A 24,348-nucleotide genomic window follows, 5' to 3' on the forward strand; every position below is an offset into this window, starting at 1 on the left:
AGTTAATGACTCTGCTGAAAAAAAGTTTCTTACAACCAGTCCTCACACAACGATTACAGCATCCTCATAGTCACAATTGCAATACAGGCATGGATACTAGCATGTATTAGGATGGCTGCGGCATCCCAGGGTTACATGTTTCCTTCCAGCTCTACTCTGATTGAATGATCAATTCTGATTGATTGATTGTCATTTATGATCTTCCCAGACAGCTTATGACAAGCAAAGTCGGCTGGGCCAGCCAGATTCACTTAACAACCATGTGATTCTCTTAATGATTGTGAGGGGAAAGGTCATAAAAGCAGTCATGGTCATGTGATGACTCACTTAATGACTGCCTTGCTTAGCGATGGAAGTTTTGGTTCCAATTGTGGTTGTAAGTTAAGGACTACCTATATTCAGAATCAAATCTAATAGATAAAGAATGATGGATTGAAGTGCAAGGCGGGAAGATAAATGTTTTAAATCTCACAGCATAAACAAAAACCAAACCAAACTGAGTTCTGGAGAAAATCCTGGCACTGTTAAGATTCTATTCCTCCGTGTTCAGTGTTGATATCTTACCCTGGGTGGAAATGATACTGTTCTAATTTTCTTCCAGCCATGCCCAAAACAACTTGGTACCTTTTGTCCATCAGCATACACTGCATAGCCAGTGACACGCACTCCATTGGATGATCCTTCAGCATCAATGGTGACTGGCAACCAGCTGATGACCAGAATACCAGATGTGGGGCCAGGATCCACTCGGACATCCAGCGGAGCATCTGGAGACCCTGAAGAAAGAATCATTGGCTATTTCTTCTGCAAAAACACCAGCATGGTAAAATTGATTTGGCCCAAAAAGTGTATAGGAAGCTTAATCTAAGGTCCCTAAAACTGAAGGACTAAGGGAAAAAAATACAACGTAGAGACTCCAAAGGAGTAACAGAATAACAGAATAACAGAATTGGAAGAGACCTTGGAGGTCTTTTAGTCTAACTCACTGCTCAAGCAGAGCTCCATGTGGAAGGAGGGAAAATGGAGGCTGAAGAAAAGGAGGCTTATGAGGAGGATATTGAAGGGATGGAAACAAGAGTGTTCTCAGTAAAGTCCTTCAAGTAATAGACTGCAACCCTCAAGTAGTTTTTAGAGCTTTAAACAAAATATTTCCATCTAACAAAGCATCTCCCTCTAATCACTTGTTAATTATAAGTAGTGCCTGTATCTCAGGAATCAGTACTTCTAAGCAATGAGCATGATAAACGTGTTCAAGGTTCGACCTTGTCATGCCCCTGTGGAGTCTGAATCCAAGGAGGAAGACGAACAGCTGACAGGGAATGGGAGTGTGGCTCCGTGGGCTGTGGAGGAAACTGGGGAAGGGTAAAGACTGGCTGGGCAGAGCAGGGAAGAGGTAGAACAAGGGAGAGGGAGTTCAGAGGAAGACCCAGGCCTACCTCCTCTTCATCCTAGGGCACGCAGGGATGAATGGAGAAGAGAGCAACATGGGTTGCATGTCTTATGGGGGAGGAAAGGGCCCTGATTCCCTTCATTAGCCACAGCTGGGAAGAGAGTTTAAAAGAAATGCATGCTGCGTGTGGCAGCTTCTGGGAGCAAACGTGAGTTTATCTTGTGTTGACTTTGCTTATCTGTGTTCCTGGCGTCTTCCCAACTGAGTTATTGCCATGCCTCACGTCTAGAATTCTTGCTCCTGCCCTGTTGGACTAATTACCTCATTTTGCCTTGATTGGAGTTACAGTTACAGTTTTTGTTGATCACGTTTTGGACTTGATTCTCTGTGGCCAAAGGCTGTTATGGGAGAGTTTTTCTCCAGCCAGAAGATAACCAGGACATTGGGGGCAAAGTTAGAGCTAATAAAGGGACTTCTACTGATTATCTGACTGTGTTGCCTTTGTGCCACACCCTGGGTCATCACAGACCCTCAGTATCCTTATAGCAAAAGCCATAAACAGGACTGTAGTTACAGCCAGAAATTTAGTAACAAGTAGATTTGCAAAAATACCCAGCAAATCAACAGAACACAAGAAAACTGCGTGATCTATGAATAGCACAAAACTGAGGTCATCAATGGGGTGCTTTTATGGGTCCCCTCCTTTAGAATTGTGTTGTTGTTGTTAGTCCAACCTACCAAAAGGAACATCATGGGAGACAAAGCTGGAATGCAGATCAAAATAGGCAAGAAACTGACAAGAGAACACCTACCCAATCTAGATGAGTTGAAATTGCCAGGACCGGATGGTTTACATTGCAGGATTCTGAAGAAGAGCTGGCAGATGTGATCTCAAAACTATTGAACAGTGATAATACCAGTGGTGGGATTCAAACATTTTTACTATCAGTTCTGTGGGCGTGGCTTGGTGGGCGGGGCTTGGTGGGCGTGGCTAGAGAATGATACTGCAAAATCTCCATTCCCTCCCCACTCCTGGGGGAAGGTTACCATTGGTTCACCGAACTACTCAAAATGTCCACTACTGGTTCTCCAGAACTGGTCAGAACCTGCTGAATACCACCTCTGAATAATACCAAGTTATACTGCATTAGTGAGGCCACAGTTGGAATACGCTGTCCAATTCTGCAGAATCTCTAAACGCTTTACTTACCTGCTGAAGATGTAGTGAACTGGATCTCTGTGGACAAGGCCTGCTCTTCCACTTCTGGGAATGGTTTCCAGAAAGTCTGTTGCGGCTGGATTTCGACTGTGGCAATGTAGGAAGTGTTTGGGTTCAGGTTGCGAAATGTGTACCAATATATTCCAGCCTTCACTATATCACATGCTCCCCCATTGAGGTATATGGTATGTGAAAAATTGCTGTTGCTCGATATCCAGGAGAGCTCCACAGAAGTGGCCTGGACACTCCGCACTTGAAGCTGACTTGGAGCCAAGACAAAACCACACCCCACCAGGAACGTGCACTGCAGTCTGTCTGAGCTCCCTTTCTCTGAAACACTCTGTATGGAGACGCGATAGGCTTTTGTTTTCAAGTCCAGTTTGTCAATCATGGCCTTCATCTGGGAACCGGCCTTCACATTTTCCCGGAGTTCAGTGTCCACATAGACATTGTAGCTCTGGATATCCAAGCCGCTTCCACTAGGCACCAGTGGTGGGTCCCATGTCACCAAGAGGCTAGAGGCAAACTGTTTGATTAGAGTCACCTTTCTGGGATAAGGCACTGCAATGGAAATACCTCCTTCTCCTTGGTCCCCTTCTAGCCTAGAGGGAGCTGTGCTGGCATTGAGCTCCTCCGATGAATAATCACTTCTCTCTCCACTGCTGATACTTATGCTGAGAAAACTCCGCTCAAGAGGGGAGCTTTGGGAGAGATCATGGAGTTCCTGAGGCAAGAAAGTAACCAGGTCATCATCTGCAAGTCGCTCCACAAAGTTGGAAGGGACAAGGCCTCTCCGGCCATCCATCAGCTCCCCTGAAGATGAATTTAACAACATGAGAGATCAGAAGACCCTGTGGCCTCAGGTGAAATAACTCTAACACTCCCCTCCCCCTCCAGCATCCTGTTTATGTAGTGTAAGGGTTCTTCAAACTTGACAGCTTTAAGACTGGTGGACTTCAACTCCCAGAATTCCTCCTCCAGTCATGTTAGCTCAGGAATTCTGGGAGTCCACAAGTCTTAAACTTGTCAAGTATGAAGACCCTTGATGTAGTGTATGTTTGGAGGTGGTGACCCTTTGAGAGCTGAATGCAATGAAATTTCATTTTAATGTATGCCGATTAGCGTATATTCAAAGTGACAATAAAGTTCTATTCTGTTCTATCCTATCCTAGCCTAACACAGATGATTTAAAATATATTTCCAAAACATTTCCCCTGATTTAGATAAAACACTATATCTCCACTCTGTTTATGATTGGAAAAACAGGAAGGCTGGATCTTTAAGGGGATCTAACCAGACTTTCTTATGTTCCTGGCTGCCCCAAAATAGCCACAAATGGCAGCCCAGCATATAGAGATATTAAAAGTATATGATTGGTAAATACTGTTGGGCTGAGAGTGACAGGCCCAAAGTTATCCCGTGACTTCCATGACTGTAGTTGGACTACAATGTGGACCTCCCTGCTCCAAGGGATATCTTAATCACTATACCACATCAGCTGTCTTTTACTGTGCTCGTTTTATTACTGTAAATAGCTCAGATGCAGCTGAGGCCTACAGCAGGCCCTGCAGGTTCACCCATTGACTGTAGTAATGCTCCGGAACTGGCGCCTCAAATGCGGCAGCACATTGGGAAAAGCCGTCGCCACCGCTTTCCCAAAGTGCTGCTGCTGTCGCATTCTGTCTGTCTGTCTGTCTGTCGGTCCATCCATCCAAAAGGTCTGTCTGTTTGCCTGCCTGCCTTCTTGCCTACCTGCCTACCTGCCTGCCTCTATCTATCTATCTATCTATCTATCTATCTATCTATCTATCTATCTATCTATCTATCTATCTATCTCTATCCATCCATCCATCCATCCATCCATGTTTGAAGCGCTGGCCCCGCAGGCACATTGGGAAAGTAGAGCAAAGCCAGTCTGAGAGGGAGGGAGAGAGAGAAAGAGAAAGAGAAAGAGAAAGAGAAAGAGAGAGAGAGAGAGAGAGAGAGAGACCTGATGCATCAGACTGAATGAGGCCTAGTTTAGACTGAGACCCTTTTCCACATTGAAACATCTTTGCCAGCACATTGAAACCTCTTTGGCTTCTATTAAAGGTTTTGTGGACGAAACATGGTCAAGACTATCAGGAAGCTCCCACATTTTGTTGAGGCTTTAAGCAGGATCCATTGGACCAGATCTCCACCCTAAAAATTACTTTTCCCCAATGTATTACAGTGCCAATTCTGAAGAAGGCAAAACCAAAATGTACTGGTAAATTACAAGGAGAACACACACACACACACACACACTCCCTTCTAACCCTGCTGGAGCAGGTTATTGGACTAGAATAGATATCTCATTATCTTTCTCCTCCCTCCCTTCTTCTTTATTTCTTTTTCTTTCTGTCCCTTTCTTCCATCTCCCCTTCTTTGTTTGTCCCTTTTCTTTCTTTCCCTTTTCTCTTTCTTTTCTTCCTCTCTTGCTCTATCCCTTTCTTTTCTCTCTCTCTTTCCCTCTCTCAGGCTCACCCCTTTAGATCAGGGGTCGCCAAACTTTTGGACCTCAGGGACCACCAAACTCATAATTTTAAATCGTGGAGACCACTAATATGAATTTTGACTGACAGTGGCTTTCTGGCGTTGGTGGGAGAGATAGAGAGAGATCTGATCCAACCTCTCTCTCTCCCTCTCTCTCACACACACAGGCAGGGGTGGGATTTAGACCCCTGATCTAAAGCTGTCAAAACTCCAAAAACAGGTCAAGTAGCTCTGAGGAGGCCAGTCATAAATTAGAACACTTGCTAAACAACTGGCCATTAAATGAGGACCACTTGTATTTGGTTTGCCAGTCACCTGGCCACGCCCACCCAGTCACATGACCAGCAAGCCATGCCCATCCAGTCACATGACCAGCAAGCCACACCCTCAAATTAGGCCACACCCACAGAAATTTGAATCCCACCCCTGGGTGGGGGGCACCGAGGATGAGTTTGTAGCACCAAGGGGGCAGTGGACTGAAAAAGTTGGAAACTTTTCCTGCTCCAGTGGTGGTATTCTACCGGTTCGGCCTGATTCTGCCAAGCCGGTAGCGGCAATGAGAAGCAGAGACCCAACCGGTTCTCTCCATTGCTCCACCTTTGAAGCGCAGCTGCTTTGCGCGGCAGCTGCTGAAGCGACCGGGAGAGTGCAGGCTTGCAGAAGGTGAGTTGGAATGCCTCTGCGCTTGCGCAAACGCCTCTGTGCATGTGCACACACTTTGTGTGTGTGCACATGCACAAAACACACCCACCAAGCCACACACCCCGAACCGGTGGTAAAAATGTTTGAATCCCACCACTGTCCTGCTCATGGCTAAATTCCTGTTAAAAGCACCCAACTTCTCCCGGGTCTTTTATTAATAGTAATAATATTAACAATACTTTATTAAAGCCACCCATTCCCATAGACAAGACTATTTTGATGAGTTATTCTATACTTCGCCTCCTTTACATCTCCGTTTTTTCATGCATCTTACAGTGTACCTTCAAAAAAGCCATCTTCATCCATTTCTCCATAAACATAAATATACTCGCCAGCCGTAAGTGGTAGTTCAGCCTCAGGATTCTCATTGGGGCCATCAAAAGGATTATAACTGAAACGAATGTAAGGAGAATGTTTTGAAGTCTAACAGGCCAAGAAGGAGTTTGACCATCAACTGAATCTGCTTCCTAAGCGAGGAAGGCAGCGTCTGCAAAGGTAGACTAGCAGAGGCAAAATTCAATGGCAAAGATGAAGAATCTTTTCCATATGATCCTGTAGTATTGCTCTGGATTTTCCATTCTATGCAGTCTCTCTTGTAATTGTCCATGGAGATTCTCAGGCATCCAGGTCATGGTTGTCCCAAAGGTGCTTTTTCAAAAGGCAACTGGACTGCCTTTGTTTTGGCTTGAAGAACTGAGGAAGAACTGAAGAAGCTTCTTGGATGAGAAGTGAAACGTCTTCAAGCAAAAACAAAGAAGGTCCAGTTGCCTTTTGAAAAAGCACCTTTGGGTCTCTCTTGTAATGTTCATTTTAAATTAAGGGAATATATAACATTAATTTAAAAATGATAGTTTGTGCAGACTGCATTACACTTCCATTGCAACAAGGTGCTTTTTCAAAAGGCAACTAAGGACCTTCTTTGTTTTTGCTTGAAGACGTTTCACTTATATATGTGGTATTCAGCTTTGTTCGGGTATTTTCCCACGTCATTATAGTTGTGCTTTTAAAGTTGTAGCAACGTTTCAGCAGAATCTCATCTGCCATCATCAGACGAACACAATACAGAAGCCTGATGATGGCAGATGAGATTCTGCTGAAATGTTGCTACAACTTTAAAAGCACAACTATAATGACGTGGGGAAATACCCGAACAAAGCTGAATACCATACATGTAAGTACCCGTGAAAACTTAAGAAAACAATATATATATGCCTAAGATTATTTTTGTGCAGGATTTAAGAAACTGATAAAAAGGTTACAGGTTAGGAATCTAGTCTGCTTTTTCGTGCTATGTTATTGATGAGAGTTTTGATGCTACAAAAGAGGAGAAAAAAACACTAAGTGACAAAACTGAAATTTAAGACAAACTGCATGGAAGAGTTTTGCATAAAAGATGAAAATAAAAATGGGGACCAAAGGAGAACTGACTACAGTTCAGAAAGAAGATCAGATGTCCAAAAGTTTGGCCACCTTATGATTGCCAGATTAATACCAAATTCCTATACATATCTTTTGAGTTAGAAAGCAGCAGGTATGAACATTTATTCTGAAGCATTTTCTGGTCTGTCATCCCTGTTTATTATTCACAGAGCGGCCACAATGCTCCAGCTCAAAACAAAACAAAAAAGATCTAAGTGAAGAATGAAAAAGAGCAGCTATTATCTGCTGCATGTAGATAGATCTTATCCGCTAATCTCCTACATATTTCAATTTCTACAATCCAAACTGAAGTCTGCCAATACATATCTGCAGATCAAATATCCCAGCTGTCATTAGAAGGTAAACTGAATGATATTTTGAACTGAATGGATGACATTCTCATAATCATTGACCAATATGATCTGGATAACATTCATTCCTGCTTTGAAATAAACCTGGTGAATAGGAAAACCTTGAGAAAAACCATACATGCATATCCCTTCCCCCAGGCTAACCCTTTAAGGGTAAAACATTACACATAATGCAGATAAAAAGGAAGAAAGAATAAATAAGAGCTTAAAGAGAGGCTATAAGAGAAAAAGAAAGGAAGTCTAACTAAATCTATACTATAACATTCATGTCACATCCCTATAGGTTTTTTTTTCTATTTTGCAAACCATTCTTGTCTCCATCATGAGTGGTGCAGTGGCCTAGAGGTGGAGCTCTCACCTCACAATCAGGAGGCTGTGAGTTTGATCCTAGGTAGAGGCAGATATTTCTCTCTGGGCACAATGAGAATATATCTGCTGAATATAACTCCACATTGGCAACAGGAAGGGCATCTGGCCACTTTACACACTCAGTTGACCAGACTCCACCCGGCAAGGGATTATGGGGTCATTAAATGATGATGATGATGATGATGATTTAATCTTTTGTGAGATTCACAGCCTTCGGGGCTGGTTGGTAGCTCAACAGCTCGAGTACTAACCAAGGACCTAGCAACAGTTAAGGTAGCGTCGGAGGATATAAGCTGTCCCAAGTAGTGTGTTTTTTTGTAGAATCATTTTGTAGGTATTGAAGTCTGATAAATTCAGAATTTCCAAATAGTGAGGTAGCCCTTTAGGTATTTCTCCAAGGCCTCCAATTATATACACGATTTCTATATAACACACGATTTCTTTTTCCAAAGTCGATTTGTAAGTCCCGATACTTTGTGATATTTTTTTTTGCTGCATATCTACAATTCGTGCATCACTAGGTATTGCAATGTCAATGAACCAACCCTTTTTCTTTTCAACTATTGTTATGTCAGGTGTGTTGTGGGCCAAGTGCCTGTCCATCTGAATTCTGAAGTCCCACAAGATCTTGACTTTTTCATTCTCCAGAAGCTTCTCAACCTGATACTCCCAGTAGTTGCTACTATACTCAAATAATAATAATAATAATAATAATAATAATAATAATAATAATAATAATAATAATAATAATTGTCTCCATCATTTCCATATATTGCTTTTTTCCCTGTAAATCTGTCATCTTTCTGTTTTTGAGGATATCATCAATTCCATTAACTATGACATCATCCACTTCCCATTCTTCATTTTCTTCATATATTTATTTTGCAATTCACTCTTCATTCTCTTGACATGACTAAGCCAGCTCTCTATATAACATCATTCCATATTAAATGATTAGATCATTTTTATATTCAGCCCATACTGATTCAACAGCTATTTGGACCCTGTGCATGTTTTATCACACACAGTTCTTAATTAACACATTTTCTCCATCCATTTTTGAAGACATTCTATCAAGATACACAAATTCATCCACTTAGTCGTATATTTCTCTTTCCATGTATAACTTGCAATTGTTCATTGCCTTTCCTTACCAAACGCAACTCCATCAGTCTCTAGATGCAAGAATTTTCCCATTGCATCATATAAAATCTAATATTTGCTACAAATCATTTGCATTCTTAATATCTAATGTCACCACTGGTTTCTTTGCACAACCTTACCTATATCGAGCCAAGAAGACCTGAAGTTTTACTGGATCATGGTTCTCCTGCTCAGGTACTAATGAGATGCTGTCAATGTCCAATTCTTCCATTTCACTGGCTGTATCCATCTAAAGACACGCAGAAAATGATGAAACGGCTGTATTTGCAGAAGATGCTTAATTAAGGCAAATAAAGGCTTAATGGCAAACTTCATTTTAACCTTGAACTGTTCGTTTTAATGATTCAGCATGTTGTAAAAACTCAACCCACTTGGTTATTTTACAGCTCAGTGTATTATGCAAACCTAGAATATAATCTAATTCAGGAACCAAATTTAGCACATCCCAATTCAGTCCACTTCAAGATATTGGTTATGACCTTTAAAGTCCTACATGGCAAGAGGCCTGGTTACCTACCAAACTATCTTTATCCCTTTACATCAGCCTGTCCCAACCAATCAGGCAGGGAAGGTATGGTACAGACCCCATCAGTTAAAGAATTCTGACTGGCAGGGCCCAGGAAGAGAGCCTTCTGCCCTGTGGAACACTCTCCCACCCACAAAAGTGAGATGGCCTCCCACTCTCCTGGCCTTCTGGGAAAGCGTGAAAACACAGCTTTGCAGCTTTACTTAGGATGCACAAAGGAGCACGTAGCCATGGGGCTGGCTAGTGGCCTAAATGCCCTCACCCCGCATTTTAATAGCAATAGCAGTTACAAAAACTGAAGACTTATACGCTGCTTCATTGTACTTTACAGCAGGGTCCCCAACCCCTGGTCCATGGACAGGCACTGGTTCACAGCATGCCTGCAAACAGACCATGCAAACAAGCAGAGTCCCACCCACGGGATGCATGCAGCATGCAAAGAAAAAACTTTCTCCACGGAACCCTGGGTCCCAAAAAGTTGGCGGCCACTGCTTGACAGCCCTCTCTAAGCAGTTTACAGAGTCAGCCCATTGCCCCCAACAATCTGGGTCCTCATTTTACCGACCTCGGAAGGATGGACTTGAGACGGTGAGAATCAAACTGTTGGCAGTCAGCAGATTTAGTCTGCAATACTGCATTCTAACCACTGCGCCACCACACCTCTTGATTTAATATTCCTTGACTCTTTTAAATTGAAATTGATTAGTTATCCAATTTGATGTACTGTTTTTATGCCTTTAATATTTTTTATATTTTATTTGTGCACTGCTCAGAGTCCCTTTGTGAGGGAGATGGGCAGTTCTTAAATATGATAAATAAGTAAATAAGGGCCCTTGAGATTGCTTATGCCACCCCCCACCCACCCTTGCAGGGAGGCTGGCACATTTAAGCGATCCACTGGTGGACCCTAATGGGTTCTAGAGGAAAGTGGGGATATCCTGGGGCCTTTTCTTTATGGTGCTGCTGAAGTTCTAGTTCCATTCTGGAACTAAAAGGCAGCTGAGACTTGACATAATTGCATCTCTCTTGACCCATTTATGGTAACCAAAACAGGTTAACATCTGGCCATTGGCCTAATTGGACGCAACCTTCTGTTCGGCCTCATTTCCAGAAACACCCCTATCCCTTTTCCTAAATCAGGCTAATTTCACTTCTGATATTTTTCCACCAGGAAGCAAAATCTTTCTTATTCAAACTTGCTCTTTTCTGGAGATTGGCTGCTGCGTTGCGTGATTTTTTTTTTTAAAAAAAAACCATAATTGTGTTTTAATTAGGCTGCACATTTTTAAAGTTGCTTTTTAATTATACTTTTTTTAAAATTTATTTTAATTTTATTCAATTTAGGTGGTGCCCAACTCCAAATCAACTCTAAGTGGCTCACAACAATCTTTGTCATTATTGCTGAAGATACTATTTATTATGTTGGTGACCATAGATGTCTACCTTAAATAAACAGTAAATAGATACATTGTAATAAATTAATTGATCCATCTCATGCCATATTTTCTCCAGTCTAATATAACTCTCAGGATATTCCAGTTGGACGTTGTTTGTTTAGTCACTGCACTCTTAATTATTTTCCCTTTCTAGCACTTGGTTAATAATGTTACTGGCTGAAAGAACACTCTTGATTTTGGTGCAAGTTGAGCCCCCGGTGATCATTGTGATCAGGGCTTCCAACTCTGCTGTTTCCATGGATGGGGAATTTCCATTTCCTAGCAGATGTTCTCCCTAAAATAGATGAGCCATGGAGGAAGAGCAGGGAGAGGAACAAATAGGCACTGGAGCTTTGCATGTCTTGCAAAAGAGGAGGGCTTTACAAGTAGTCCTTGCTTAACAAGTGCTCACTTAGTGACTATTTGACATTATGATAAACCCCACCACCCCTACTGATGACTCACTTCTGGAATTCTAATGGCTGTGTGCCCCCTGTGGTCATATAATTGCACTTCAGGCCCTTGGCAACTGGTTCACCTTTATAACACATTCTGGGGTCACGCAGCCTGATTTATGATGTTTCCAGCAAAAAAATGCCCACAGTAATGCATTGACTTGCTTAATGACCATGGCATTGACAACCACCTTAAAAAAGATCATAAAATCAGGACAGTCACATGGGTGCCTCAACTTACAATCATCATGATTTACCACATACCAAATACCAGGCTCCATGACATTCATAAGTTGAGTACTACATATCAAGATCAAGGGAAGTACTAATACCACTCTATAAAGCCTTAGTAAGACCACACCTAGAGTACTGCATCCAGTTTTGGTCACCACATTATAAAAAAGATGTTGAAACTCTAGAAAAAGTGCAGAGAAGAGCAACCAGGATGATTAGGGGATTGGAGACTAAAACATATGAACAACGGTTACAGGCTTGGCTAGGCTAGTGAAGAGAAAGACCAAGGGAGACATGATAGCGGTCTTCCAATATTTGAGGGGCTGCTACAGAGAGAAAGGGGTCAAGCTATTTTCTAAAGCACCTGTAGGCCAAACAAGGAATAATGGATGGAAACTGAACAAGGAGAGATTTAACCTGGAAATAAGGAGAAACTTTCTGACAGTGAGAACAGTCAACCCATGGAACAGCTTGCCCTCGGAAGTTGTGGGAGCGCCATCACTTGAGACTTTCAAGAAGAGATTGGACTGCCATTTGTCAGAAATGGTGTAGGGTCTCCCGCTTGGGCAGTGGGTTGGACTAGATGACCTACAAGGTCCCTTCCAACTCTGATTATCTGTTATCTGAGAGGGGGGGAAAGTGCGAAAAGACAAGCCACTGACAATGGGGAAAATACATCACAATGTTTGAGTTTTGTTATGTCAATTCATCCCCTTCAGAAGAGAATGAAGATTTCTCTCTCTAACCTGCACAGAAGGAAACAGACGGTTAGAGCTTGTGGTTAATTAGTTTTGGCTAGGGTAACTCTTATTCACTTATCTGAGCTTACATGTCGGGATACAGGATATAGGTTTGCAAATGGTCAAAACAGCCCATCAACCTCATGTGCATTTTGTATTGTGAAAGCGTTGAGAGATGGCCAAAACCATCTTTTTATGAACCATCTGTTCACAAATCAAAAGCTGGCCATCTCCTCACACATCCATGACTGACCTCAGGAGTGGGGCAGGATTTGGGGCTGTTGTTGTGCATGGACTCAGATCTGGAAGAGCTGGACTGGGCTTCCAATTTCTTGATTGCTTTTTTTGAGGCAACTGGGGGACTGCTTGTATCTGGACTTCGGGACACAGGAGACACCACAGGATCCGTGAGCCGGAGTGCCACTGGGGAGAACCTTTCCACCTCTTCATCTTGAACTTTTATACTGCTCCGTGGGGATACAGGGACAATTTCTGGATCTGAAACCAAACATTGTACATCACGCTAGGCATGGAGGACAAGCAAAGCCATAAAGTTCGCAGAACATTCAGGTTTAATTACATAAAAGAACCACAAAGCTGGTATACAACACCAACTTTCCCTTTTTGAAATACAGGTAGTCCTTGACTTGCAAACATTTGTTTAATGACCTCTCAAAGTTACAACGGCACTGAAAAATGTGATTTCTGACTACTTCTCACATGGCTCTTGCACCATCCTCATAGTCACGGGATCAAAATTTGGACACTTGGCAACTGGCATGTATTTATGATGGTTACAATGTCCTAGACCTAGGGTTATATGATCAGTTTTTGTGACTTTGTGACAAACAGAGTAAATGGGGAAGTGTTACCAACTTAACAACTGCAGTTATTCTCTTAACAATGGTAGGAAAGGACATAAAATGGCAGGAAAGGTCATAAAAATGGCAGGAAAGGATAAAAATGGCAGGAAAGGTCATAAAATGACCTTTCTTGCTTAGCAATGGAAATTTTGGGCTCAATTGTGATCATAAGTTAAGGACTACCTGAATAAAATTTGAACCACCTTTCTTCCCCCCCAATACACACATACACACATCCCAAAAGAAAGAAGGAATTTTATTCCTCTTCAGAAGTTTCTATCTGAAAAAAAATCTTAAATCTACTGCATGAATTTAAATCTACTGTATAGACACAGAGGCTGAATGTTTGTGAAAAACTGTAGATTCTCCAATTTACCCAGACCATCCTTAATAAACAATCCAAGGACTTCATGGCTACTAAAAATTTTGGTTAAGAAAATAAGAAAAATCAATGCCATGACCTTTAAAATACTGCAGTGCTTGAGAAATTACCAGCATGGGGTAAACACAGAGAAAACTTTCAGTGTGGAACAAGAAACAAATAAAGCTATTTAAAGCTCCTCTTGAGTCCATATGAAATGCCTTTAGCACAGATCTCCCGTTCTGTGTCCGAATGAGTCACGGTTCTTGGTGTTTTTCCTTCCAAGCAGCTTCCACTGGGTGGAGGTGTTCCAAGGCTGGAGAGGGAACTGATCACAATCACTGCCAAGACGAAACAGCATTAGGCACTCCGCCAATGACCTGGGCTGTCCCCTTTCCCACTCAGTCTCCATCAGGCTGGGAAAAACAATCTTAACCAAGCTTGGTTCATAGGGAAACAGTCCGCTTTAGAGGTGGCAGCCTCCTGTGTTTCTGTAGTCCTCACACAGAAGAAAACTATTGGTTACTGTGAATTTTTCTTTACTCATTTTTTTTTTTTTTTGCCAGATCAACATCAGTGATCAACATCACCAGCCTTGCACAACCCCATTATGCTATGGGCCCTTCCATCCAGAGCTTTTCATTCTGAAATTAATTGCTTCAGCTGCTGCTCTGATGCAGAGGAAGTAAAGAGAACTTTGTTGAGTTTCATTCAAGCTGCTGGATACGATATGGGTAGGAAATAAATTTAATCGATCAACAATTTCACAGCTACTGGCAGTGTTTCTGGAGGAACTCCTATAGGCTTCTGGATTTTTTTCAATTTGCATCATGGCTCATCCCTGTTTTGTTTCTTTTTTTAATTTGTTAATTGCTTTCTGGCTCCTCTGAGGGATACTTTTGCTGCATTCTCAACAGTAGCTTGCAGGAGCTTTTCCCTATTTTGTTCCTTGCCACAGAAAAGCAAACATGCTGAAGGAAGAAGAGAGAGGGGGTTGGGGAATCAAGTCTGCCAGTTTTTATTATTCTCCCTCTGGCTGCTTGGAAGGGAACGCTGACTGATTGAGGACAGTCGTGGAGCACTGCAGAGCACTGAAAATATGCCGATGGCTTGGCAGAGGGCAAAACCGGTGGCTGTAATTGAATTACTGGTCATTCTAGTTCTGTACCATCTAAACCAGGGGTGTCAAACTCAAGGCCCAAGGGCTGGATCTGGCCAGCGAGGTGCTTAGTTGTGGCCTGCAGGGCTGGCCTGGAAATACCAAAGGCCGGCAGAGTGCTGCAGGAGGACATGGAGGCTGGAAATGGGCCTCGGGGGGTGGGGCTTCATGCTGCCTTCTGCACCCCACTTTGGCAGGCAGGGGTGCTGCAGGCGGTGTCCATCTCATCTCCCCCCTCCCCACCCCCTGCTGGCTCACGGAGGAGAACTACAATGCTGATCCGGCCCTTGAAGAAAACCAGTTTGACACCCCTGATCTAAACTGACCAGCAGTAGTACTTCAGTTTTTAGGCAAAATCTTTTCTTGAGTCTATTTAGAGAAGTTGTAGATTGAATGGAGGATCTTTTGTCTACAACACTGTGGTTCAGTGTGGGCTACAGCTTCTACTTCAGGTTATGACTGAGATCATCCTAAAATGATTAAAATGTCCTTCCCTAGTATGGCACCCTGACTATAACTCCCAGGATTCCAACCCAGCAATGCGTTATAGATAAGAAATTCTGAGAATCACAATCCAACACATTTAGAAGACACCAGGGTGAGAAAAACAAGCATTACATCAGGCACCCTATAGAATACAGGTAGTCCTCGACTTATGACCACAATTGAGCCCAAAATGTATGTTGCTAAGTGAGGTATTTATTAAGTGAATTTTATCCCGTTTTACAACCTTTCTTGCCACAGTTGTGAAGTGAACCACTGCCATTGTTAAATTACCAACTCGGTTGTGTAAAGTGAATCTGGCTTCCCCATTGACTTTGCTTGCCAGAAAGTCACAAAGGGTGACCCCGGGGCACTGCAACCGTCATAAATAGGAACCAGTTGCCAAGCATCCAAATTTTGATCATGTGACCAGGGGGATGCTGCAACAGCCATTAGTGCCATGCCCCAGGTGGAGAATGACTCTGAGGAAAAGGAGGAACAGCCAACAGGGAGTGGGAGTGTGGCTCCAGAGGTGGTGGAGGAGGCTGGGGAAGGGCAGAGGCCGGCTGAGCAGTCAGAAGAGGATCCAGGCCCATTCCCTATCCATCCTAGGTCACGCAGGGAGGAGAGGATCAGGGAAAAGCGAGGTCTACTCAAGAGGAGATTACCATGATCCTCCTCGTGGCTTGCAGGTGGGAGCTATGTATATAAGTTTGTAACTGCGCAGTTAGAATTTGCAGGAGTCAATTTTAGTGTTTCACCTTGAAAGAGGTTTATCTGTGCTGGCGTTCTTCCCATGGACTCTCCTCAATTATTTTCCTGGAGTTTATGATTAGTTATCTTGGCTTGCTTCGGAACTCTCATCAACGCGGTTTGTTTTGGTTTTCTGTTTGCCTCATTAGTTACTTTTGTGACTTTAAACTGTGCCAAATAAAACAGTGAAGTTAAGTTGAAGGCCTTACCGCACTTTAATATATGTTTTAGGTTTTGGGTTATTTTGAGAGAGTACGGGTCATCACAATTAGTGTGAAAAATGGTCAGAAGCCACCTTTTCACTGGTGTTTGAAGTTGTTGTAACTTCAAATCAGTGGTGGTATTCTGCCGGTTCGGCCCGGTTCTGCCAAGCAGCGATGAGCAGTGAAGACCAAACAGGTTCTCTCCGCTGCTCTGCTGTTGGGCCGACCCACTTGCCCGGGCTCCCATACTCACCTTTATCCTCTGAATTGGAAGCGCAGCTGCTTTGTGCGGCACAGAAGAGTGTTGCGTGGCAGCTGCTGAAGCGACTGGCATCGTGCAGGCTTGCAGGAGGCGAGTTAGAACACCTCTGTGCCCGTGCAAAGTGCGCGTTTGGTGCATGCACGCACACAAAGTGTGTGCACGTGTGCAAAGCGCTTACACCAAGCCACGCCCACTGAACCGGTGGAAAAATATTTGAATCCCACCACTGCTTCAAATGGTCACTAAATGAACTGTTGTAAGTCGAGGGCTACCTGTATTGAGAGGTATGTTGAAAAATTTTAGATGACTTGGTGCTTCCCTTTCTGAATTATTCTTTTGTTGACAAGAACGTCAAAGTACAAATCTCTTGTATACTGTCACCTTTCTGCTTGAAGCCATTGGGGAGCTGTGGAGAACTCTGGCAAGTAGCAAAGACAATCTCTGAAGTCACCAGGGAAGAACAGAAGGAGGAGGTGGATGGAAGACCTAATTTCCCAGTTTGGAGGTGAAATCGACTGAGTTCCTGAGAGAGGAAGTTAAACTGTTCTGTGTGGCTGCGACATTGGTTTTCCAACTCTCTCACACGGGCCTGCATTGCAAAAAAAACATTAGCTACAGCAGAAGGCAGATTTTAGCAACAGAAAGAGGTTTTAAGGGAGCAAAGGAAGATGGTCCATCTTGCAGGTTAGTATCCACTGACACACACACACATACACACACCATATCTCAAGTGGATATCAAGCAGAATATTTATGGCATTACTCAGTTCTAGCTGGATAACTATGGAAGTTGCAATCGCATGACTGGAAACTGCCAAGATGGAAGAAGTTGGCTTAAAGTTCACCTAAAGACATTGATTGATTGATTGATTGATTGATTGATGAATGAATGAATGAATGAATGAATGAATGAATGATTTGTTTCTGGGTACTGCATTTTGGGTGGATTACATTACATTTCCCAGCAGTAGATCCTAGATCTTTGAAATATTTAATTTCATGATGCATCTACTTGGCATAGCATAGCAAAATTATATTGCAGCTCCTGCAAATGTGGACATTAGTTTTTTGTTTGTTTTTGGACACAGTTTAAAGCGTTGGTGGTATCTCAGCAACTATTCCCTTCTATATGAGTTTGCCTGCTCATAAAGATCAATGGAGAGACCTTCTCCATTTCCCAGCCGTGGCAAAGGTGGAAAGGGTGGGACATGTCAAAGGGCTTTCTCTGGGACCAGATCTAAATTCTGGAATTTGCATCTTCAGGAAATCTGGTTGGCATCTTCTCTGGTAGTGAATACCTTGTCATTTTGGGACCATTCTCTTCATAAGCAAGAAGGTGTTGCTTTCTTACTCTGCATGCTACATACTGTAATTGTTTTTGTAAAAGTTTTCATCATTATCTTTGGTAGAGGAAAGCTTCCAGTAATTTTTTGGGAGGATAAAGGGATCAGTTTTAAAAGGCAGCCCTGTGCTGAACTGTGGGATAAACCTTCATGTGCAAAGATCAGCCATCGCAGCTCATCACAAGAGGAAACAGTGTGAAACGTTAGAACCCTGACAGAGGGGGAAGAATTGTGACAGGAAAGAGACCAGAATGAGGGTGGGGGGAAAACACCTGGTTTTTCTTTCCTTTCTGCAAAAGCCTCTGAAAGAATGAAAGAACATCAGTAAAAAGAGATTGGGTGGGTTATTGCTTTTATGGTTACCAAACATAAGAGCCCAGTTGCAGACTGAACATGTTATTAATGACAATGAATAGAAGACACACACCATCATACATTTGCCCCCCCCTCCCCAACGCTTCTATGTTAACCACATCTACATTACTAGTTATTCTACAGAACAATACATGCACACCATCTCCTCTTCTGTATGCCACAAAGAACAAGGGCAAGGAATCTTCTTCCAGCCAAATATTTATGGCTGATTAACGGATATAGTATAAGAAATGTACATGAACTCAATTTAAGGATTTGTGTGTGTGTGTGTGTGTGTGTGTGTGTACCATCAAGACAAGCGAAACAGGAGACACAACCATTTTCTGACTTCAAAGGAACAACAGGGTTTTTTTTCTCGTTAGCTAACTTTTCAGCAAGAGTCCCTTCAGGCTGGAGAAATCCCACCAGTGAAGCTTAACATTCAGGATAGAAAAATAATAGTAACAGAGAAGAGTAAGGTATGGAGAATCAGCAATTTATAGTCAGGTTTGATTAGTGTATTGAATGGGAATGGGTGACTTGAGTTCAACTCCTCATGTCTGGGCACTTGCCATCAGCATGTATTTATGATGATTGTAGTGTCCCAGGGTCAAGTAATCCACCAACAAGGAAAGTGAGTGGGGGGAAGTGGGGTTTGCTTAACAACCACATGATTTACTTAAGAACTGCAGTAATTTACTTCTAATAACTGGCAGAAATGATCATAAAATTGGGCGCAACTCATTAAACAATTGCCTTGCTTAGCAATGGAAATTCTGATCTCAATTGCGGTTTTAAGTCAAGGACTATCTGTAGTGAAGGACACATTAAGAGTGTCACATTTACATATTCTCCCATACCCTCATTAGTGCTTGGACAGTTCTTCCCTTCCTCTGACAGTCACCAGAAAGAACAGCCTTGTGCAATTTAAACCTTGCTCTTGTTCTGCTGGGCTAATACAGATGCAACACAAATTATGTGCAAGTTTGGAAACGAGAAATATACATTATTGTTTCTCAAATACATTTCAATTTTTCTCCCATTCTTTCCTTGCCTACTTTCCATAATACATATAAAACGTAGTATTTCTCTGTTCCAAACGCCTCTGAAACAATCAAGATTTGTTGGAGGAAAGAGGGAAAAACAGGACATTTTTGCACATCTGAAACCATTAGTACCTGCATAGAATCCAAGGAATTCTGACAAGGCAAGAAACAGCAGAAGAAGAAAAAAAGTTGTTAATTGCACATCACCATCTTCCTTAAGTACAAATCCGGTGATTGATTGCAGGACTGAATAAATCAATTGAAAACCCACATCTGGAAGTATAATGGATTGTGAGATTAACCTTGGGAGACAGGAGAAAGAGCTGTAGCCAGGGCAACACTCAGATAAAAGATATCTCAAACCCTCTTTCTCCTGTCTTCCAAGGTTATTCTCACAGCCCATTACCTTCAATGAGACATTGCCTTCTAACCAATGAACTGCAGTGGGAAGTCTCTTAGTATTTTCCATGGTGACACATTTAATCAGGTCTCCTTCTCTATGCTACACATAGAACTGGCAGTGTTTGATGTGAAAATTTCTTGTGTAGTTTAAATAAACTAAATTGATGGTAATTTAAATGGGTTTTTTTCTTGGTTTTGACCTCCCTTTCTTTCATTTTCTCCTCTTCTTACCTCTAAAAGCTGCACTGCTCCTTCATGTTTTTTCCTAGCTTCAGCCTGAGCCTAAATCCAAGAGAAAAGAAAGGTTAAGGAAGCTGGCTGTCCCAGGAATATGTATCTTCATTGACACAGAAGTGGGTGATTTGCTTGTAGACTTGATTGAATTTACAAATTCTGCCTAGCCATTATGTGTTAGCATTTGGTGTACTGATTAAGTTTATGTTAAGCCATAGCTTATAACAGGTGAATACGCATAATAATGTAAACCATAATCAAGCTATATTGGAATGGGTAAATTTGGTCTATACTTTTAAAAAATGTTTTGCATGACCAACAATATCTCGGTATTCTAAATTTGTGGAATTTAGTCCAGGGAGGCACTATTTGGGTTGACAAATGCTACAAGGTGAAAGGAAGTGGTGGTACTCGCCACCGTTGCACCCCAATCATGAAACAGCCCCACAGCTGATACTGAGTTGGCCTCCACATTATGGCCCATCTGGATTCTATTAAAGATAGATATTTCAGAAGGCTTACAACAATTGAGTGATGCCAGTGAATGGAAGAACGTTTTGTATTCATTGATGCACTTATTAGAATTTTACTTTTTCTTACTACATAATTTTATTATACAATTGTATGTCAATTGTATGTTTTATTATACATTGTATGTCACTGTTTAATAGAGCCAAAGAGTTGGAAGGGACCTTGGAGGTCTTCTAGTGCCAATACCCTGCTCAGGCAGGAAACCCTATAATATTTCAGACAAATGGTTGTCCAATCTCTTCTTAAAAACCTCCAGTATTGGAGCACCTACAACTTCTGGAGGCAAGTCATCCCACTGATTAATTGTTCTAACTGTCAGGAAATCTCTCCTCAGTTCTAGGTTGCCTCTCTTCTTGATTAGGTTCCATCCATTGCTTCTTGTCCTTCCTGGAGGGCTTTGGAGAATAGATTGACTCCCTCTTCTTTGTGGCAGCCCCTCAAATCTTGCAAAACTACAGTCATGTCACCCCTAGTCCTTCTTTTCATTAAACCACAATTAAATTTCAACTCAATTTGCAGGATGTTGACAATCCTGCTGATTGAGATGGGGTCAGACTCAATAAGTGAATGAATGATAAATAAAATGTGTTAAGTATCAGTAGGGTAGAATCAAATTATTGATTGAAGAAAGCATGAGCAATTTCTCCTTGCCCAATGGTGGGGAGGTATTTCCCCAGCCTTCAGCATATTGCAATTGCTCACATCAGTGCAGCACCAGGCATTGCTATGGGCTGAATGACCCATCAGAGAACAAACCCCACAATGAGAATTTTTCCTTCACCTCCAAAGCAAGTCAATTCCTGCCGATGGGGGGCTGTTTACACCAAGGGTCTTCACACTTGGCAATTTTAAGATTTGTGGACTTCGCCTCCCAGAATTCCTGAGCTAACATGACTGGAAGAGGAATTCTGGGAATTGAAGTCCACAAGTCTAAAAGCTGTCAAATTTGAAGACCCCTGGTTTACACATTCATACAGTATGTGAGCCTTTGGCTGATGGAAGAATCAAGCTTACGTGAATAAACCTGGAAGAAAGAAGACTCCTTTTGACAGAACTCACCTGCTGCAGCTGTCGGACTTCATCTTTTTTCTTCTGCAAGGCCTGCAAGGCCTTCTCATGCTGATGTTCCAGTTGCTGCCTTCGTTCTGCAACATCTCTCATGTGCTGGAAAAGAAGATCCGGAAGAGTCCCTTGAGGCAGGTGATACATTTTAACAAGTAAATAGATTCTAAACATAAGAAAGCCAAATGATTTTCCCATAGACCCTTTTTTTTCACCCTGGGTAGACTATGTTTAAAAGATGTTTTGGAAGAAATGGCAGAAGAGGATCAAAGTCTTCATTTAATTTGATTAAATGTGTATTTAAATGTAAATGATAGCATAATTTTCTCCTTGTCATACTGGTAGTTATCCCAAAGTTTTTGGAAATGCATGTAGTCCTGCACCAGTTTGTGTTTTTTTCCTGTCTTAGACCTGTTGTCAAGGAACAATATGATTGCATATTATAGTCTCCAGGAGCTAAGCATAAATTGAGCATCTTTACCTTTGCCTTAACTGGAGAATTATTTCTGACTTGTAGCTCACTGTCTTAATTATTGAATTTCATTAGCATTTAACAGAAAATAGCGCTGAGGGCTTTGCTGAGCCTGTGCGTAAAATGGACAAATCTGTCAAGCATTCCTAAGACTGTTTTTAATTATTTTATAAAATGTCTCAGGTTGATGCCAGTTCCTGATTTCAAGCTCTTGATTCATCATAGGAGTATGAATAACACAAATAAAGAAGTGACATTTGCATTTATCCACATCCTCAAAATCAACTTTTAATCAGAAAACCTGGAATCTATTACAACTTGATTCCAAATCTGCCATTTCTGCTAGTCAACTTTCCAAAACGAAGGATATCAGTGAAAGAGCTGCTCTGGGAGGGACTTTTCCTACAAACCTTAAGTGCCTGCCCGAGACTCTCCAGCCTGTCCTGGAGTTCCTGGGTTTTCTGAAGAGCTGAATCCCGTTCCTCAGTCACTACAGAAACCTGCAGCCTTAACTCAGCATTTTCAGATTCAACCTGCAATAGGAGAAGCAGTTGGTTAACAGGAGGAGGAGGAGGAGGAGGTGCTCTCTCTCTCTGACAAAAGCATTACAATCCCTTCTGCTTTAGGGTCTGATTAATTTGTTCCATACATTTGATGGAACTGTAAGCATGATCATAACTGATGTTGGGTATTTCTATAGAAATGTATGTATTTGTGTATTGATATTCCAACCTCCGTAGCCAACACATGAAAGATGAAGAACTTTAAAACCCGCAGAAGAGACTGTAAGTAATAGAAAGCTTTCTCTCTGAAGGATCCAATGACATGTTTAACATGTGTATAGATTAAAAAGACTCATTTTTTAAACAGAAACTTGGTTTACAATGAAATAATATTTATCCCCCAGGAAAACCTCCTTGAGGACACTAAAGCCATGATCTACAGTCATCAGCTTACACTACTTTAGATGGTGGGGGGTGGATATAAGAGAAGGTCTCATGATTACCTTCTCTGTCCACTCGACTTGCCCCTGTAACACGGCGTTCTCCTCAGAGAGTCGGGCATTATCACTCCGCACTTCCTGAAGTTCGATCTCCTGTGTGAGAAAAAATCAAGCATGGATTTTCTGGGAATAAAATAATCTCTCCCCACTATGACAAAGCTTAAAATACCAACTGTGTTCTATAAAATCTTCCTCAAATTCCAGAAATACTGAAAGGGAAAAAATACTTAGTTCCACTGACTCCGAGCACTCTGGGCATGACATAAGAGTCCTGATAGGCTATCAACTATGTGATTCCCCAGGCTGTTTTTTCTGCAATCTTGGATTTAGGCATTTAGGCATAAAACTCAGCAGTTCTGAGAAAGCTCACTGCCATGTCAATTCAAACAGCAATGACGATATTTCATTCCACTCTAAAATTCTACCTTAATGTTGGTTTAGGAACTTTAAAACCCGCAGAAGAGACTGTAAGTAATAGAAAGCTTTCTCTCTGAAGGATCCAATGACATGTTTAACATGTGTATAGATAAAAAAAACTCATTTTTTTAAACAGAAAACTCAAACATTACCAATGCTAGATTTTTTTTAATGGCACATCCACGGTGTATAAGTATGTTTTTTTTAAAAAAAGGGGCAAAATGATGGGTCTGGCTATGAAATAAAAACCCAATTTTTTATATACAAAGCTATCACAACACATGTAAAAAAAGAGGCAGGACATCAATCACAGAATCATAGTTACTATCTTGAGTTTTTGGATTTCCCCTCCACACTCAACAGACACAGTTCTTAATGTGTAACTTTTGGTGGGGCGGGGGGAGATTGCTAGCCTTTGTATCAACTATTGCTGTTTTTTGTAATCCCTTGTTCTTGCTGTATTACTGCATCAGTGATTTGCTATTATTAGCCAGTTATTGCTATTGAACCTTCTGTTCCTAGGGAGTTTGTAGGCATCCGTCTTCTGTCTATTGAAAGTAGCTCTAGGAGTCAACAATGCGGGGGTGGGGACTCACTTACAAGCTCTACACATCTCTTGTGCTTCTTCTTTACTTCATGCTCCAGATGTTCACATTGCTTCCTCTTCTTGGTGAGCTCAGAGTCCTACCAGAAGAGGAAAGCAGACAATCAAACTGAAAGGCAAATGACCAAACAACGCTTACCTATTTCAAACGAGATGGCATAATTTTTAAGGATGCTGAAGCCCCAAGGGCTCCAGATTTAGCAGCTTGGCACTCTCAGGTCTTCTTTTCCAGAGCTATGTTGCAAAAGCATATAGGTA

At 41.9% G+C, this 24,348-nt stretch overlaps 1 protein-coding gene across 8 annotated transcripts in view; it reads right to left on the reverse strand.

Moving 5' to 3' along the window:
- Positions 1-24,348, reverse strand: part of TSPOAP1 (TSPO associated protein 1) — a 73,500-nt gene that overhangs the window by 20,897 nt on the left and 28,255 nt on the right. For 6 of the 8 annotated variants that reach the window (XM_087958628.1, XM_087958585.1, XM_087958576.1 and 3 more), the window contains 12 exons: positions 24,087-24,170; positions 23,073-23,162; positions 22,477-22,599; positions 21,592-21,696; positions 19,999-20,049; positions 19,180-19,272; positions 17,005-17,212; positions 12,793-13,037; positions 9,268-9,377; positions 6,107-6,216; positions 2,601-3,422; positions 625-776 (listed from right to left, as the gene is read on the reverse strand). In XM_087958628.1, the coding sequence (XP_087814754.1) occupies positions 625-776; positions 2,601-3,422; positions 6,107-6,216; positions 9,268-9,377; positions 12,793-13,037; positions 17,005-17,212; positions 19,180-19,272; positions 19,999-20,049; positions 21,592-21,696; positions 22,477-22,599; positions 23,073-23,162; positions 24,087-24,170 (2,193 nt within the window). Of the gene's footprint in view, positions 1-624; positions 777-2,600; positions 3,423-6,106; positions 6,217-9,267; positions 9,378-12,792; positions 13,038-17,004; positions 17,213-19,179; positions 19,273-19,497; positions 19,519-19,998; positions 20,050-21,591; positions 21,697-22,476; positions 22,600-23,072; positions 23,163-24,086; positions 24,171-24,348 lie in introns of all 8 variants that reach the window. The other 2 variants (XM_087958589.1, XM_087958598.1) reach the window with 2 other exon arrangements.

The sequence above is a fragment of the Notechis scutatus genome, chromosome 1 (genome assembly GCF_049901735.1).
Source record: "Notechis scutatus isolate UNSWTSFEM ecotype Mainland chromosome 1, rNotScu1.2, whole genome shotgun sequence".
In the NCBI taxonomy this organism is placed as follows: Eukaryota; Metazoa; Chordata; class Lepidosauria; order Squamata; family Elapidae; genus Notechis; species Notechis scutatus.